This window comes from Tauraco erythrolophus, chromosome 3 (genome assembly GCF_009769465.1).
Source record: "Tauraco erythrolophus isolate bTauEry1 chromosome 3, bTauEry1.pri, whole genome shotgun sequence".
In the NCBI taxonomy this organism is placed as follows: Eukaryota; Metazoa; Chordata; class Aves; order Musophagiformes; family Musophagidae; genus Tauraco; species Tauraco erythrolophus.
The window spans coordinates 32885802-32904506 of NC_141467.1; the positions used below are offsets into that span (position 1 = coordinate 32885802).

At 41.0% G+C, this 18705-nt stretch overlaps 1 protein-coding gene across 1 annotated transcript in view; it reads left to right on the forward strand.

Moving 5' to 3' along the window:
- The window catches only part of LOC104383914 (sodium-dependent neutral amino acid transporter B(0)AT3), a 32246-nt gene extending 14900 nt beyond the window's left edge, over positions 1-17346 (forward strand). The window contains exons 4-12 of the mRNA XM_086609125.1: positions 1475-1656; positions 2066-2176; positions 7377-7489; positions 7878-8006; positions 9104-9260; positions 10908-11112; positions 13323-13482; positions 15101-15263; positions 17134-17346. Coding sequence (XP_086465251.1) covers positions 1475-1656; positions 2066-2176; positions 7377-7489; positions 7878-8006; positions 9104-9260; positions 10908-11112; positions 13323-13482; positions 15101-15263; positions 17134-17346 — 1433 coding nt within the window. The remainder of the gene's footprint in view (positions 1-1474; positions 1657-2065; positions 2177-7376; positions 7490-7877; positions 8007-9103; positions 9261-10907; positions 11113-13322; positions 13483-15100; positions 15264-17133) is intronic.
- Positions 17347-18705: the final 1359 nt, after the last annotated feature.

Sequence of the window (18705 nt, forward strand, 5' to 3'; positions counted from 1 at the left end):
CAAGAAAAGGGAGAAATGGGCCAGTCTGAGAGCTCCATTGAGCAGGCTGGCATCTCATACAACAGGAAAATATTCAAAACAGCAGGAAGAGTTATTTCTTGTACCCTCAGGATTATCCTCCCAAAATAAATCACCATGCCCAATTCTGGAGTTTAAACAGGAGAATAAAGGAGGTTCCCTTCAGCCACTTCCTTCATTCACCCACCTTAAACTTACGAGCAGTAAACGCAGCACTAGGATGTCACTGAAATGCAGCATTTTATCATTCTCCTGCCTGCAGACATGCTCTTTCTCTTCGTAAAGTCGTGACAGGACGACTGACTTACCCTTCCGTGCAAGCAGAATGAGACGCCCTTTCTCCAGCCTGGGCTGTCAGCTGTTCACGGCAGGAGAGCGGCAAACCGCCTGGCTCGGCGTGCCGGGCAATCCAAGCAGGAGCCCACGGCCAAAGTGAACAGGGCTGGAAATTGGGGAAGGAGGGGAAAAAACGTTACGCTGAGCTTGAGTGAGACTGGACGCAAAACAGCAGTTCCAGCAGGAGACACTGCAAGAAAATTAGCGTGCTCTCCTAGGCAGAGGAAGAGATGCAGACAAGTCTCACCAGGCAGGGAAAGGAGAAAGAGCTTCCCCAGCCTTGGTGTGGGTCGGACCTCCCGGATACAGGGATTGCTACCTGTGCTGTCTCTGTTGGCTCCGTGCTGCGTAACCCCAGCTCCTGGAAACACTCAGGGCTGCCTCGTGCTCTCAGGACACAGCTGATTCCAGCTAGGAGCAAAGGGAGGAGCTGCAGCACCCAGGGAACTCAAGTTTCCAGCTAAAGACAGCAGGCCAGTGGGTTTGCTGAAGATCCTCTGCCAGCCTCCTCTTCAGGCATTCCTCTTGCACGTTGGCAGAGGGGCGAGCACATGTCGTGGTGTATGTTGTGTTTCCAGTTCCCTATTCTCCAGGTGCAGAGCCTGGCTGGAGAGTGCCCGCTGCCCCGGGTGCAGGGGCCCGAGGTTTCTGCTCACAACAGTCCTGCAAACATGGAACAAAGAGGCTGATGCCTGGGTCTTGCCCCACTACAGGGCCATGACATAACCAGGGGATCCACAGGTGCCCCAACCTTGTTGCAGTTCCACCAACTTGTACACATACAGCCAAAAAATTTCATAATGTCCACCACAACTACAGTTCAGATTTTACCTCGCACTAAGTAGGACATTTTTTCCATTTAGAAAGTTATCTCCCGTGGAAACGCTGGTGATGTTCTGGTGTAGGTCTCAGCCTGCCATGACAAAGTTTGTCTTACTGCACATTACAGGCAGTACAGAAAGGCCACTTCAGTCCACCTTTGTGTTTGATGTGGCAGCCCACAAGAGACCGTCCTGCCACTCTCTGTTAGGATAAAGCATTGCTTCCTAACTATACAGTGAGTGGGAAAAACATGACCAATTTTAAAATTTATTCTTATGCTTGCCACATTTTTTTCCAGGGCTCAACGAAGAATGTTATGAAAGTACTGCAGTAAATTATTTTTGGTACAGGAAAACTTTGAACATAACACCCGACGTCACCGAGAGTGGCACACTACAGTGGTGGCTCATTTTGTGCTTAGCAACTTGCTGGGCAATTGTCTATCTCTGCACCATCCGAGGAATTGAAACCACGGGAAAGGTAGGGAAAGCACAGAGAAGCGCATTATCCCACCCTTTGGATCCTGCTCTCCAGATACTGAGTTTCATCACGAAGGAAAGCCTTACCCATTCGGTGGCATTTGGTACCCTAGTGGCACCATTTCAGCATGCTCCTTGTCAAACAAAGCGATAACAGCGGTACAGATGGATCCAAATGACACTTCTCTACTTTTCCATTGCAAATGCTTCTGCCCTACCAGTCTCCCCTCACACAGTTTTAAAAGCAGTTTTGTTACAGATATGTTCTGCAAAAGCACGTTCTGCTTCTTTTAAAGATGGAATGTTAATCTGTAGCTGTCTTACCTAACATCATCGAAACTGTACGTTGCAATAACTTAAATAGGACTTATCAATGTTACTGTCAGTAACTGTCTGTCTTCTCACTTTAGGCAATTTACGTAACAGCAATATTTCCTTATCTGGTCCTAACCATATTCCTTATTCAAGGACTCACTCTACCAGGAGCCACTGAAGGTCTAGCTTACCTCTTCACTCCTAACGTAAGTATCACTGCTATAGTCAGAAATACTCTTTTTCCTTCCCCTCCACCCTCAGATCTCATGCTGTACATTCATTTTCCAGGAACTCTCGATCTAGCTCCCTATCCAAGAGCTCAGCTAAGCTGTTTTTCCTGAGAGGAAGTGATTTAGTATTTTAATATAAAAATTACAATTCTATATGCTTACTTTAAGCATAATTTAATAAGTACAATTTTATAGGCTTACTTTAGCAAGAATAGAAGCAGAAAAGTATTTAACAGTTCAGTAATACGCATATCAGAAAATACTCGAAAATTGACTATATGTTACAGATGCCTCTGTGTTGAATGTGTAAGTGAAACTGATGCACTTCACAAACAGAATCATCTCTTTTACACATGATAAAGACAGGATTTCCCCGCCAACACTACAGAATTTACACAACTGATCTTTTAAGAATTTACAAGGAAAACAATTGAGGAACTACACTGCAAAGTGATGGGTTTTTTTTAAAGTTGAAAGTCATTTTCTCCTACCCCTGTTTCTCCATAGCTGAAGTTTCTCCACCAGCCCTGTAGCTTTCCCTAAAAGGAATCACTTACTGGAGAATACCCCTCTCCCATTTTTTTCTCATCTTCTCAAGGGGACAGGAGTCCAGATCACTCCATGCATTGGCTATTTCAGATGGACCTCTTCACACTGTCCTTAGTGGCCTGCTGAAATGCCAAGTCAAATTGTCCTGCCTAGTGGCTGCTGTCAACCACAGGCTCCTCACAGCTCTGCCTTCGTGCTAGAAGGCTCCATAAAACGGTGAGTGTGGAGGAGGAAAAGCAGCACCCACTGACAGATGGTCTGGGAGCATCCTCTGCCTCGGCAGCCACACCAGTGCTTCCCGCTTCTGGAGTGCTGGGTGTTTCCCTTTCCCTCCCTCCAACAGGCACTAAGAAAAACATAAGCCAAGAAGCCCAGAGAGATGTTATATGCCAGCCTGAAAAGGGACAACAGCAAGAGAAAGGTCTGACAAGACACCCCTTTCATCCCTCCCTCTGCAAGCCCAGTGGCATGGGCACCCGTTGGAACGCTGTCAGAGATCAGAAAGGACAACTTTGGTCTTTGCAGGAGATCAGGACATGCCCTTGCATTTCTGCAGGGCCCAGACAGGACAACAAACGCTTGGTGCAGTGTCTTAATGAGGAAAGCAGATTAGACAACACAACCAGAACGGGGCTTGGCCTGTTGTCATCTGGTCTCAGCCTGGCTGTCAGGTTTCCCTGGAAGAGCTCAGACATCTTCAGGATTTACAATCATTGCACAGTGAACTTCAAGGAAAAACTAGATTTATGTGCATTCAATTTATGTATGAAAAAGCCTGGAGGTATTGCAGTGCTGAGGAGGAACAGATCATCATAAAAGAAAAGCCGGATGGTTTTGTAGACTGGTGCCAGAAGTCAGAATGAAAACGGCCATCAACCTGCAGTGAATGATTAGCTGGTTTAAGGAAGAAGTTCCTGGGGACATCCTTGAAGAGACATCTGAAGATGGTTTTGGTGATGAAACTGTTCTTATCTACACACATGAAGATACTGATGCAACAGCCTGGTAAGTGATATCTGCTGTGGGTGTTGCTATTGCATAGAACGACAGAGGTATTGTTTTGTTAAACTAACATACAAACTGTTACGGAGGATTTTGGCACTTCAAGGATTTAAAAAAAATACAATAAGAATATAACTGCAATATTTCCTTTCTCTCTTCTTCCTCTTGCTCACAACTGCAGTACCACTATCGCCTTCTCTGTTAGATTTTTAATGGGGAACTATTCCCACAACTGATGTCGGTAAATACACGGATTTTTCTTGCTAAGAGTTGTTTTTGGTTTGTGGGTTGAGCTGTTTTTTTTTTCTTTTGCAAAGGTTTACCTGGCCCATCCAGACCACAGTAGCTTACGAGACCCTAAAGCATATTACTTAAGTGTTTGCTGTTTTCTTCTTCCTTTCCTGTCCTTTTGCAGGAAGTTGGTAAAGTTTTAGCAAAATAAAGCAAGAGTGAACTCACTTATTGCCCATTTCAGCTTGCTGAAACAAAAAAAAAATTGAAAGGAAAAAAATCCAACCTTTCTGAAATTCTCCACTCAGTGGAAGCAATCTTTTCAAACTTTTTTCTGAGTTGGCAGTGCAGCAGATATTGTAGTTTCTCTGTAATAGCTGCCACATGCAGTCTTTAGTAACTGCAACACCTCACTGTTGGTTTTGAAAAACTGGAAGAACCTAGTGCTGTAAGTCCCATCTTACCCAGTCTCACATCATAATCACTCAACTGAATTGACTTTTTTTTTCCACCAAACAATTATTGTATGAGTTCATCCACTTTCCAAGTTTGTATTTTTAATTCCCATTAACAAATCCAACAAATAGTAACTACATTAATATAGATCTTCAGTATGGCAGGCTGTGATTTTATTTTCATGCGGAAATACATAGTTGGCTTTTGCCATCTGACACACTTTCACTGCTTAAATTCTAGAACAAATAATGAGTATTTCTTTCCATTGAATTTCAGGCATGGAGAAATCTGATGACTTACCCTCTCTAAATCCTTGGCTATCTGGAAAGCGAAGCTGACAAGAAAACAAAAAAGATATTGAAGTTATGCTCACAGACACTTAAGCAAGGGAAAGCAGAAGTTGTACAAAGATGAAGCAACACAGGAGATGGAACAGACACTTTTGGAAAGGCTCTTGGGGAAAAAAAAAAAATAAATCAGAACCAGCCAAAAAGGGATCCCATTAAGCGCCAGCAATGACCTTTAAAGAGTTCATCTTGTGTAAACATCTGTGTTGGTTCAGGACAACAAATGCCTCCTTCTCCTGTCTCTTTCATATCTGAAAGAAATTCAGAGACACTAAATATTTGAGAGTTCACTGGCAATGAACAATTCCAGGAACTTGGCTGGGCAACTGATGCCTGTGCCCAGAGCTCTGTAGCTACTTAATGAGCAGTGAGAATAGCCAAAAGAAAAAAAGAAAAGGCAGCACAGGCACCAGATCCTCTATTACAGACTCAATTTGTAATTTTTCCCTCTAATCTGGAGTTTAGTTTTACACCTGATATATTACTGTAAATGGATACTTAAAACTCCTTCAAGGTACCCGGTCTGTCCGTATTGTTTCTGGTATTAGAAGAACAAAAGCATTACCTTAATGAACTGCTGCCTTTAAGTGGTGCAGAACTACTTGTTGGCCACTTGCTTATGAGAAAAGCAATAGCTGTTTTTACACCAAAGTTCAATCATAGGCATCCTAGTATTGTTTAATTCTGTTTTAAGAAAGTTTTTGTCTGTGTTTCAGGTGCTCAAGTAATCAGACATCTCACCTTCCCTCACTACTCCCATGTTCATTCATTAACATTCTGGTTGTATATCTTCATCCGAATATTTCTAGCTTCAGCATATTTTTCTTCTGAAGACTCACTTATGAAACTATATGCCATATTACTAAAAATATAAAATAACTTTTAGATTCATAACTATTTGCTTAAGACCAGACCATGACATTGCCATGACATGCTTGTCTGTCCACTATTTGTTCAAGCTTGGGGGCTGATTAGTATCTTTCAGGGTCAATAAATGCATCACATCTGTCACCAAACTAAACTATCTCCAGACTCATTTGCCAAAGTCCCCAGTCAGAAAGCCAGACTTGTAATAGTCGCACCTATTGGCACTGACAACTGACTTGGCAGGACTTAATCAAACTGTCATAGGCCACGTAGCAACGCAAATACTGAGTTTCTGCATTGAACGGCAATCTAGTTCTGCACCTGCACTCCTACGTGTGAGCACTCTGGAAGTGGAGAGTTTGCTTATTATCTTCCAAAATAAACCTCCAGAAAGGTTTGCCTAAGCCGAAGCATTTCAGCCAGGAAGGGTTACACATACCTGCTTCCTGTGCTATGCTGTACAAAACGTTACACCAGTTCTGCTGTGGCCAAGCACTGGCACACTTGTGGAGAAAGCATGTGCAGTGATGGCATTCACTGCATCCAGACTCGCTGAGGTCAATCCATTATTGTCACTGTTCAGTCTCAGACCAGCTTCAGAGAAACCCAAAATGCTACTAAGGGTCTTTTGCCATATTTACCTCTCATTCCTACAAACGCTTCTAGTCATGTACCAGGATCAATAGCACAAGCACACAGACATGACACAGAGAACATACAATTCAGCCCGCAAGACCAGCATGCAGATCGATGTAAAACAAAATGAAATATTCTACAGACCCGGTATTACTTTTGGGCCAGCTGATTTTTAAAATACTCATTTTTAACTAACACTGTTTTCCATTCCCCTTACTTGGTAACGGACCGGAAAGTAATCCACCTGGTAGTGTATGAATATAACACGTCTCTTCTCAGTTTCTGCAGGAAACTAATACCTATTGAGCATGTTTACATTTTGCACATTACCTATGTTTTATCCTTTTCTTTGAGACTGATCTTAATAGTAAGATTCCTTCTTAATGCATCTGTTCAAAATTGGATATTATTCTCTGTAATCCAACAATCATTGACTTTTTAATTTAGCTTCCTCTATCACGTCGCCCTTACATCAAAATTCAAATTTCGCTCGTCAGTTTCTTTTTTCCTTATTCTTCCTATGTCGCCCTTTCATTTTTTACTGCTGTTTTCAAAGTATTTTGAATCCAATATGCTCTTTTTAATGAATACCCTCTTCTTGTCTGCTTGGGTTTTTAGTCTTTTTTTAACTTTTTTTAAAAAGTGAATTTGGAAAGCTATGGAACCACTTTGTGTCTTAAAACAACAAAGGTTTAGTATTTGCTTTTACAGTTCTAGGAAGATAATATATTTTTAAACTGTAAGTTATCCAGTATGTGGATTAACAAAAAGAAATAAATTCAAGAAAAAGGTAATGTCCCTATGCGTGCCTAATGCCTATCATTTGGAAACACATTTTTATCATCAGACAGAAGAGGTCTACAATGAAACGGATTCTATAACTACTACATACATTTAAATAGACCAAATTATGTCTTCAAAGACACCTGCTTTACTGACATATTTTGTACTAATGTCCATTTTCAGCGTATTTAAATGGCAACACAACTCACAATTTCACGTGAAATGACAGATTAGCTACGAGAACTGGGAGAGAAAAAGAAATTTTAATTCAAGCCTAATACATGCATTTATTCCAATCATTTCAGCTGAACACTTTGAAAAATCCCCGTGTATGGCTTGATGCAGCAACCCAGATCTTCTTCTCTCTCTCTTTGGCTTTTGGAGGGCTCATTGCATTCTCAAGCTACAATCCACCAAAGTGAGTAGAAGTACAACCTCTACAAGTTGGTTAAATTCTTCCTGCATTTCGTGCAATTTTCTAAAATTTTCAAAACTCTTTTTTGGGATATTTCTAAAGGATCTTAACAGTTGCTGTCTTTCTAAAAGACCAAATAGATTTTCTAGCAGCAAGGGGGAAAAAATATCTAAAAAAAGAAAATGAGAAAAAACAGAGAATGACAAATATGTTTTAGAGACCTTTTATTTTACCAATTAGAACAGATTCGTTTCTCATTGTCAGCAAGTATGTTCAACATAGACTAACAACTTGTATAGTAGGCTAAAAATAAGTAACTATTTTCCATACCACAGGGAGGATAAATTCTGCCTTTATTTAGTCATTTTGCTTGTTTGAATTCTATTTCTAGAAATAACTGTGAAAAGGATGCTGTGACAGTGGCAATTGTGAACAGCGTGACGTCCCTCTACGCTTCCATCCCAGTCTTTTCTGTTTTGGGGTTTAAAGCAACCACAGCCTATTGGGACTGCTTGGACAGGTGAGAAACTTGAGTTTCCACTGTTATACTGTTGTTTCAACATCTACATAGATAATGTGTTACTTGAAAAACAGGCATTTAGAGAATTTATTTTCCCTAAAAAGGAAAAGCATCTGTATGGAGAAGTCTAATAAAAAACCAGTAAGTATTATGGCACTGAGGCAAGAATGATCAGGGTAGCATTTGTAAGAAGCAAGACAAATTATAAGACAATCCATTTCAAGTAGTGCATCAAGGATCACATCTCAGATGATGTGAGATCACATCTCTAAACAGGCATTTAGAGAATTTATTTTCCCTAAAAAGGAAAAGCATCTGTATGGAGAAGTCTAATAAAAAACCAGTAAGTATTATGGCACTGAGGCAAGAATGATCAGGGTAGCATTTGTAAGAAGCAAGACAAATTATAAGACAATCCATTTCAAGTAGTGCATCAAGGATCACATCTCAGACTAGCATTAGCAGTTAAGAAAACAACACCTTTTTGTATTCCATCAGATTCATTAAGTTGTTAAACACAAGTGGTGGAAATGGTCTGGAGAGTTGACAAAATAAGAACAGAAATGTTTTGAAGACTGCATCTGCATGAAGTATTCAGACTTTGTATCTGAAAGAGAAGACATTAAATAGTCTGAGTATCTTCTCCTAACTATTTTATATGTAACTCCTCATTTTCTTTTATATTGTAAATAGCAGCATAGAAAGTAAACATAACTTTGTATTAACATCTGAATATAGCATTGATAAGACAAGGGGCAATCACTTCAAACTGAAAAAGGGCAGATTTAGATTAGATCTAAGGAAGAAATTTTTCACTCAGAGTGGTGAGGCACTGGAACAGGTCGCCCAGAGAAATTGTGGATGCCCCATCCCTGGAAGTGTTCAAGGCCAGGTTGGATGAGGTGTTGAGCAACCTGGTGTAGTGGAGGGTTTCCCTGCCCATGGCAGGGGGGTTAGAACTAGATGATCTTTGAGGTCCCTTCCAACTCTAACCATTCTATGATTCTATGATTTCCAGCCACGTCATCTGCTAATGGTCATTTAACACATAATTTAACAGATCATTTAAACTAACGATATGTTGGCTTCTCTGGTAGGAACATTATCCACATCATCAATGAATTTGATCTTCCAGAAGAAAGCATCATGCGACAGAACTATACAGCTTGGGTTAGTTTCTTAAATTCATCATACCCAGAAAAAGTTGCTGGACTCAAACTGAGAAGCTGTGACCTTCAAGAATTTCTTGATCAGGTACCATAATTGCTTTCAACAAAGTAACCCTTAAACAAAATCTGTAGAAGGTCTGGTATCTTCCTTTTTCTTATAAGTACTCGTACTTTATTCTACTTGTAATGAATATATTATATATTATACATAATCTTGAAACAAAACAATTTTTCAAAATTTGAAACAACACTACTGTAGGACAGTCTGAACTCAAAGCTGTCTGGTATGGCATGTGAAACTACACGTTATTATAACAAAATGAATCTTCAAAGGTGCTCCCACATGGAGCCTACCATGGACACTAGATTCAGTCCTACTTTGGTTTACAGGAATAAGCACAACAGGGAAACACATCTAGCTGAAAGATTATAGAGAATGGATGCTGAATGGAGTCTCCTAATTCCATATTTAGGAAAGTATCAAAAAATCTAATAAATGTTCACTTTTTGCCTTTAATCACATATATGACCACCAGGAAGGTATCTTATCACTGTCTTGTATCCTCCTTCTCCATCTTTTTATTCCCTCGTCCTCTCCCTTTTATTTTTCCTCCTCTCTGTACAGGATCTCACCAGTATTTTCTCCTTTTTTTCCGCACAACCCTCTTTCTCTCCATCAAAACACATCATGATCCTTTCCCTTTCCTTCTTTTCCAGCCCTCTCAAAATATTTCCCCTACCACTAAACGCAGATGTTTTTTCTCTCTTTACTTCTCCAACTTCATTCCAGTTGCTTCAGTGATCCCACTCAGTCCTGTAACTCTCATTTACTATTCACCCATTTGTACTCTCTTGTTACAATTCCTTACCAAATGTGAAAAGAATAAGGTCGCAGTTGGAGGAGAGAATAAGAAATAAAGGAGCTTGCGAAAAAAAATAAAATGGAATCTTAGGACAAAAGGGTGGATGCATTTGCTAGAGAGAGTATGCTAGTGCATGGCAGCCTTAACACGCAACGATGGTGAAACAGGCTATTTTACTCACGTGGCGGAGAAGTCCAAGGACAACACTCCAGCTTTGACAAGAGCCGGTTTCTGTTTTGTCTGGCTTCCTCTGATGGCACCCATTTCTGAATTACGGTTTAACATATTTTACTGCCAAATTAGAGCAACATTAGCATTTTTCAACGCTTAGATTTAAATATCCTTGTCCTTGGGAGACTGAATTCAAAGCAATTTGGCTGAAATTGGGGTTTTCTCTATTAGCCTTTTCTGTCCTGGTAATTATGGGTTTTTTGTGATCAACAACTCACCAGTTCTCTTGCTGCTAGAGTGGCAATCATACCCTTATTTACATCTTTTTCTTTCCAGCAGCTACTGCATCACAGATATTTTTAAAAACATAATTTAAGATGGTATTAGCAAAACGATTGCTATTTCAATTACAACTCTCAGATCTGCTGTACTCTGGACCCATCTCTCTCTGCGAGCTGGAATTCTGCTCTATGACTGTCTACACATCTCTGATAGACCATTTAAAATTAAAATCCCCACAAACGCTCCCTGCTACTCGTTTTCTCAATGACTGGCTGCTACAGAACCTCACAGCGTCCTTGACTGACCAGCGGCCTTGACTCCAGGGAAGGACAGAAGCATGTTATAACTCCATATGCATGAGAAAGTACATTTATGCCATTATAATGCGTATTTTTATCTGTTTGTGAATTCTGCAGAGTGTATCGGGAACTGGCTTGGCTTTCATCGTTTTCACTCAAGCCATCATTCTCATGCCAGGCTCCCAGGCCTGGGCCATCCTGTTTTTCATAATGTTGTTCAGCCTGGGCCTTTCTTCTATGTTTGGGAATATCGAGGGAGTCTTCACACCTCTTCTAGAGCTTCGAGTTATATCTAAATCAATACCCAAAGAGCTTTTATCTGGTAAGATATTTGCTTTGCTTTGTTCAAAGAAGGTGGTTTCTTTATAGATGTGCAAACTAGCACCTCCTTAATAAATATCAGAGAGGGATTAAGAATTTGTAATATTAATTTAGCTATCTCACAGTGCTGGTGAGGGCAGTGGCCTGTGTTTGCAGAAGGTAAGCACATAGGTGAGGTAGCAGTTTTGGCAGAAGCTGTCAGATCACAGTATTCTATATATTGCTCTTGACAGCTTTTTTCTTAGCTTGCAAGAGCTGTTTCAGTCTGAGAAAGCTTGTTAAATTGTTGTTCCTGGGGTCAAGTTCACTCTGAGCTGTTGCAAACATCAGGAAGAGCCTTGCCTTCACTTAAGCCTTTGGCACCTAAACAAGTCACTTCAAGGCAACCAGTGACACTGGCTGGTCTGTCACAACCACCTGCTCATGAACTTACCACATTGTCACAACTGTTAAGACAGGCCATTCATTCAAGTTTATGCTGCTATAGATTATTTCACGTTTACTGTGAACATGCCAGAGTAGAAAATCACCACTTCGAAACAGAGGAACGAGTGCGTGAGACCCTATTCTTACATCAAAGCTGGAATCTTTTCAACCAGAGACAGTGACTGAACCCAGCCTGCTCCTCAGGAATCAGACTCAGTGAGAGTCTGAGAGATCTTACTAAGAAACTGATCTAGAAAAATCAGTCTAGAAAAATTTCTGGCAGTTTGAAGTAACAGATTAACAATTCTGCAATGTGCCCTTTAAAATTCTTATGGTGAATATTGCTGTCATGCCTTTTTTAGAGTCTTTCTGTGGCATCTAAATTATATTCTTCTCATATTACAACTTTTTATGTAGAAACAAATTTATTTACAACTTGATGAGGTAACCATACTATTTTGAAATTGATTTTCCAATTGTGAGCTTTTTTTTTTAAAAAAAAAAAATGTAGCATGAGGCCAATTTTTACACAGCGTTGAACCAAAGCCCATTTCAGAGTCAGAAGCTCTTAGTAACAGAGCACAAGGACATAGAGATTGCACTTGCATCCCAGGTCTGCATCCAGTGACACTTTCCCTCCTTCCCACTTTTTCTCTCAATCACGCCAAAACCATGTCTTGGCTAAATGAGAACTGACTGTGCAGAAGTGCAGTGAAATCTGAACCATACACGGTGGGACATAAAGAGGTCTACATTTGTAGCTCGGGGCTGTTTGAGGAAATAGGGAGCAGAAATCCAGTGAGCCCTTACACTTTGGGTGGAGGTCACGGGAGGTCATTTTGCCCCTCTATTCTGCTCTCGTAAGACCCCACCTGGAGTACTGCGTTCAGCTCTGGGCCCCCCAGCATAAGAAGGACATGGAGCTGTTGGAGTCCAGAGGAGGGCCACAAAGATGATCCAAGGGCTGGAGCACCTCTGCTATGAAGACAGGCTGAGAGAGTTGGGGCTGTTCAGCCTGGAGAAGAGAAGGCTACAGGTCACTTTCTAGCAGCCTTCCAGTACCTAAAGGAGGTCTGTAGAAGTAGGTACTTCAGAAAGCTGAAGAGGGACTTTTCACAAAGGCATGTAGTGATAGGACAAGGGGTAATGGCTTTAAACTGAAAAAAGGTAGATTTAGATTCGATACAAGGAAGGAATTTTTCACTGTGAGGGTGGTGAGGCACTGGAATAGGCTTCCCAGAGAAGTTGTGGATGTGCCATCCCTGAAGTGTTCAAGGCCAGGCTGGATGAGGCTTTGAGCAACTTGATGTAGTGGAAGGTGTCCCTGCCATGGCAGGGGTTTGGATCTAGATGATCTTTAAGGTCCCTTCCTACTCAAACCATTCTATGATTCTGTGATTCTCAGGTCCCAGCTGCCTGCACTTCAGGTCAATGACTGTATGGAAATAGGGGCACTTGAAACTTACTACATCAGTCAAAAACTAATACAGGGCAATAGCACAGCCCAGCCCAGGCTATTTTTGGAAGCACTAACAACTGGAGGATGCTCTGAGTCACAAAAATGCATTCCTCCTGCAAAAGTGTTGCCTCTTGGCCAACACACAGGGAAACACTGCGCTTGGGAAGCAATATTAGCTCCTCTAAGAAAGAGCAGCTTGTTGTGGCTCCATAGAGATAGAGAGACTAAAAATCAGTGGAACAAGAGCAAAAATAATTTAGAACAAAAACATACCCACCAAGTTCAATTCACTACTCCAGTAACAAAGATATCTTTTTTTCCTTCAGGTATAATATGTCTAATTTCCTTCCTCGTTGCTCTGTGCTTTACGCTGGGTTCGGGGAGTTACTGGATTGACATTTTTGACAGCTATGCAGGCTCAGTGCCTCTTCTAGTCATTGCCTTCTTTGAAGTGATTGGGGTTGCGTATGTCTATAAAATTAAAAGGTAAGTTGGACGCAGACTGATTTTTTTCTTTTAAGAGGTAAATGCATATTCCTCTCAATCCATGTATGTTGCATACAGGTATACAATATTAACTTAATTCTGTAGCACTTAATCAGTTCTGTGAATGTATTTACCATTCTTTGCTTCAAGTCTCCTATATTTGTAAAACAGGAGGGATAATCTCTGCATAGGACTTATGGAAGGGGGAATCCTAAGTTTAAAGCTAGAAAGTCAACAGCCATTGTGGTTCTTTGGTCAAAAAAGATTATGCTGTCTTTCAAACATTGTCCTCCTACTGCCCTTTTGTTTTGTATACTCTTGTATTTTTTTTTCTACCATTTTTTTTTCTCCTCAAGCTTCACAGTAACATGCAGTAGCTTCCCCATATTAAAAGGCTCAATCTGCCTGCTGAGAATATCCGCAGTCACGGACGTTAACTAAATTCACTTTTTAGTTTAAAAACTTTCCTACATCCTTTGTAATTGTAAATGCCAGAAATCTTACTCCAATTCTCACTCTGACACTTGAATCATTAAAGTCCTGATATTCTGTGGATCAGTTTGTATATCATATAGACAACGAACTTACATTCAGCTACAATTTTAAAAATAAGAAACTGAAGAAAAGTCTTCCTCAGTTATAGCTAAAGTTCCTGCATTAAATTTTCTAGATCCACTGTTAAGATCCTTGGAGCATTTCCCATGTTAAATGGTGGTAACTCCCAGGCGTCATAAACAATTTCACACACCCCTCTCGCTGCACATACAGCTAGTCTCAATCTTCCATGATGCAGAAGCAGCAATAGAATCTGGTTTCACACACTACAACAGACTCCGAATTCCACAGCACCTGTATTTTCTCTGTTCCGCTAGTATACATACACTTTTTCCTCTTTGTTCCTATGGGATACGAGCACAGTCAAACGACTTTTCCCTAGTTCTGAGAGCATTTCTAGTATCTTCAGTTAGATTAACAATACTGAAGAAAGAGCTGGTGTTTGAACACACACACCCCACAATTCCTATTCCAGATTACAAAACTCTTTCTAACTTGATAGATACAGGTCATCAAGTAACTATCAAACACAGAACCATGCATCTACTGCCCATTCAATGTACAAAACTGTAACAGGTACATGTAAAAGATCAGCTCCATGTCCAAACGACCTACACTACTGACTGCAGAGGAAGCTGGCTCAGGTTACAATAATTTTGTTCCTGACCTCATTTGATTCATTTGGTGGTTAATTCAGTCTTCTTAACAACAAGCTTTGTTTGTTCCCTTGGCAATTTTGTCTTTTTAAAATATTTGTATAGTCCTACAGAACTGCTGTAATATTTTCATCACTTATGAGTACTTAGAAACCTCAGACTAGGTGCTCAGGTCATGTAAACTAACAATGTAAACTGATCATTCGTCCCTGGTAAGGATCAATAAAGACCTACTTTATTGATATTACTATTTAACGGCTTACCATAGACTTAAATAAATAAGAATATAGAATAGAAAATATTTAAGGAGCTGTACTATATGTTTAAAACTTATAGAAAAATATGAAAAACATGAAACTGTTACCACTTAGATCTGACATGATCATAAACACGCCTCCTCTTAAAAGGTTCAGTAAAGATGTGAAATGGATGACTGGACGAAAACCCAATCTCTACTGGCAGATCACATGGAGGTTTGTTAGTCCTCTGCTCCTGCTAATTGTCTTCGTGGCATTTGTTGCTCTTCAGATACAGAAGCCGCCAAGCTACACAGCCTGGAACCCTAAATATGTATGTTGCTGAATATTTTCAAAATTTTCTTAAAAGCAAGGGTTGTGTATTTTTCTCCTCTACCAGATCCTTTAAAATCATTGCCATCTACTGCTTATCTGTATAACGTAGCCTGAAATGATGCAACGCTCAGAACGAGAGGGCTCCAGTATGCACAGAGGTTACATGTACTGAAACATTTTCTTGTTAACAGGGCCTCTTCTTGAGAAGTCTCACATACTCCATGCTCCATATTTCTTACAGATGTGTGTAATGGAGGGAACTGTTGCAGTGAAATGTCTCACAGAGGCTGTACCGATAGGGGGTTCAGAGGTGGAACAAATGCATAAGCAGAGCTTTATAGCTGCATAACAGATGCTGGGGATGAAAATATTTCTCAGTGAGAACTACCAGTATCACTGGGGCCCTGATGAATATAGGAATGTGTACCTTTGACAGGCAGACAGGGAGGGAGGCAGTGGTCTGAGAACAGTGTTCGTTAATTCAGCGCCAAAGAGGTGTCAATACTGAGAACGTTTGATCTGGATGGCGCTGGCTCACATCAGTTGCAATTTAGAATCATAAAACCATTTAGGATGGAAAGGATCTTTAAGATCATTGAGTCCAAGCATAAACCTAACGCTGACAAGTCCACCACTAAACTATGTTCCTAAGCATCACATCTACATGTCTTTTAAATACCTCCAGGGATGGTCACTCCACCACTTTCCTGGACAGCCTGTTCCAATGCTTGACAGCTCTTTATAAGAAGAAATTTTTCCTAATAGCCAATCTAAACCTTCCCTGGTACAACTTGAGGCCGTTTTCTCTTGTCCTATTGCTCATTACTTGGGAGAAGAGACTGACACCTACCTCACTAAACCTCCTGTCAGGTAGTTGTAGAGAGTGATAAGGTCTCCCCTGAGCCTCCTTTTCTCCCAGCTAAACAACCTCAGTTCCCTCAGCTGCACCTCATAAGACTTGTACTCCAGACCCTTCACCAGCTTCGTTGCCCTTCTTTGGACACACTCCAGCACCTCAATGTCTTTCTTGCAGTGAGGGGCACAGTATTCGAGGCGCAACCTCACCACTGCCGAGTACAGGAGGACGATCACTTTCCTAGTCCTGCTGGTCACACAACTTCTGACACCAGCCAGGTTGCTATTTGGCCTTCTTGGCCACCTGGGCACACTGCCAGCTCATATTCAGCCAGCAACTGACCAACATCTCAGGTCTTTTTCCAGATCCCTCTCAAATACACCCTGCATAGGGGTTTGAAGATCGAGTCTGGCCTTAAGCTGCAGGAGGACTGCAGTCATCCTCACAGTAAGGCACCAGACTTCATAGTATAAATACACGCATGGACCGGTACCTCAAGAGAAAGCTCTCTGCTCCCAACAGTACATACACCAGCAGTGTATCCTCCAAACACCATTATGTATCTATCATCCCAAAATAAATCTCATAGCTGCGGACTTGCAGACATTGCATTATCATCATTCTCTCCAAATCTCCCAAATAAATCTCTCCTATTTGGCCAAGAGCCTGCTTGCTAATTGCTGAAACCAGGTAAGCTTTGAGTACTTACAAGAATAGTCAGAGCTTAATCACAGGAGGGTGAAAGTTTGGTAACTCTTCGCGCAACCCCTGCATCCCTAGGAAGACCTCACACTTCCAGCTATAAATCTTTGTAACTATAAAGCATTTACAGCCATCTCTAGACCCATGAGAAGGGTATATAGAGGACATGGCCACTGAATGCTATTGTAGAGCAAAAGCAAAACTTTTGCTATCCTTACTATAACAGTGTAAGAAAATGCATCTAGAAATAATAGCAAAATGCAAGTATAACTACCAATTATTTCTTTTGCTTGCTTTTTTATCTCCATAGGAAAGCTTCCCTATGAAAGAGGAGAAGGTTTATCCACCTTGGGTACTGGCTATCTGTGTGCTGTTAGCTGTCCTTCCTTGTGTGTTTGTACCTCTTGTAGCACTCTTCCACCTGATCAAACGAGTGCGCAGAAGCAAGGACCCAAGCTTCATACCACCAGAAGTGTTTTCATGTCAGGGGGCTAACAGCAACTTTTCTCATCCAAAAGAATAAATACCCGTTGTATCTGTCTGTAAGTAAAGACAAGGCAGCCTTTGTTAGACATGATTAACTGTAGTATGGCATCATTCAACCAACCTGGTTTCTGCAGTTCATATGCTTACAGCCAATCACTAGCACTCTATAAACAGAGCTGCTATGCTTCCTTTATTTTCAACCAATTTCACAACAGTTACATTAATCTTGTCCCTCCTACATCCTGTCCTGAATCCTACATACCAACTGAGTACCAGCCTAGTTGCTTTAACCCTTTTCACACATTACCAACTTCACGTCTTTCTCCAGCCAGACTTTAAATTTGGAAAACCTGCTCATATTGCAAGTGCCCTGTCTTCTTTCACTTCTCTTCTAAATAAACAGTCTGTTCCTAAGGATCAGCAACATAAAAATTGGAACACAAGCAGTTTCATTCACTGACCCCACTCTGAGAGATGTAGAATGGAAGCTCTTGAAGAGCAAGGAGTCCTCGTCACTACACTTCACTTTTTGTAAATCCCTATATGCGCTTAAATAGCAGTTATTTTATGATTTGAAAAGAGCAAAAATAAAGCATCAGCAGTTAAAAGAACGTACATTAAGTAAACCTGAGTAATTAATTTTGCAAATATTTTACCTTAATATATTCCAGAATTTATTCTAGTGGAAAACACTGTGAAAACACGCTGTCTATTTCTTTCCCTTAATTTCTCGTACTGAATACAGTAAGCTAATATTGTAATAAAAGTGCAGACGTATGGAAGCTCCTCGGGGAGCTGCAACGTTACATGACACGACAATTAAGTTAATCTTTACTTTAAAACAGGTTTTCCTGTACTTGCCTGCAGATCCTCTTCCAGAGCAGTGATGGTACTAGAAAGAGCAGCATCCAGTCTGTCACACTGGGTTCACCAGAGGATGAAAAGGACACTGTGCCTCTGCCCACTGGAGCAAGAGTCACAGGTGAACTGTCTGCGTGCACAGCAGCTGCCAGGCCAGAGCCTCCTGGCTCTTCCACTCTACGTAGGATGAGTAGTATCACTTGCAAAACAGTTAAGTGCCTGGGCTCCACATATTTTTATTTCTGAGAGCCATAGACTTGGCTAACAGTCTGTGTCATGTCCAGCAATTCCTCATGGTAGCCTGCCAACAGTCCCGGCCCTTCAAGTCAATAGAGGGGCAGGTCCCCCAGCAAGGAAACACAGCTTCTGTTAGCAGAAACCTCACAAGTCACAAAGGTCTAAGCAAAGGTCTTCTTGATGTTCTGCAGCTGTGCACTGTACAGGCTGTTGACAACATCACGGAAGATTTCAATTGCCACTCTGCCTGTTGCAAATTAAATTTGAAAGGTTATGAGTAAAAAAGGCTTCCGTAAAG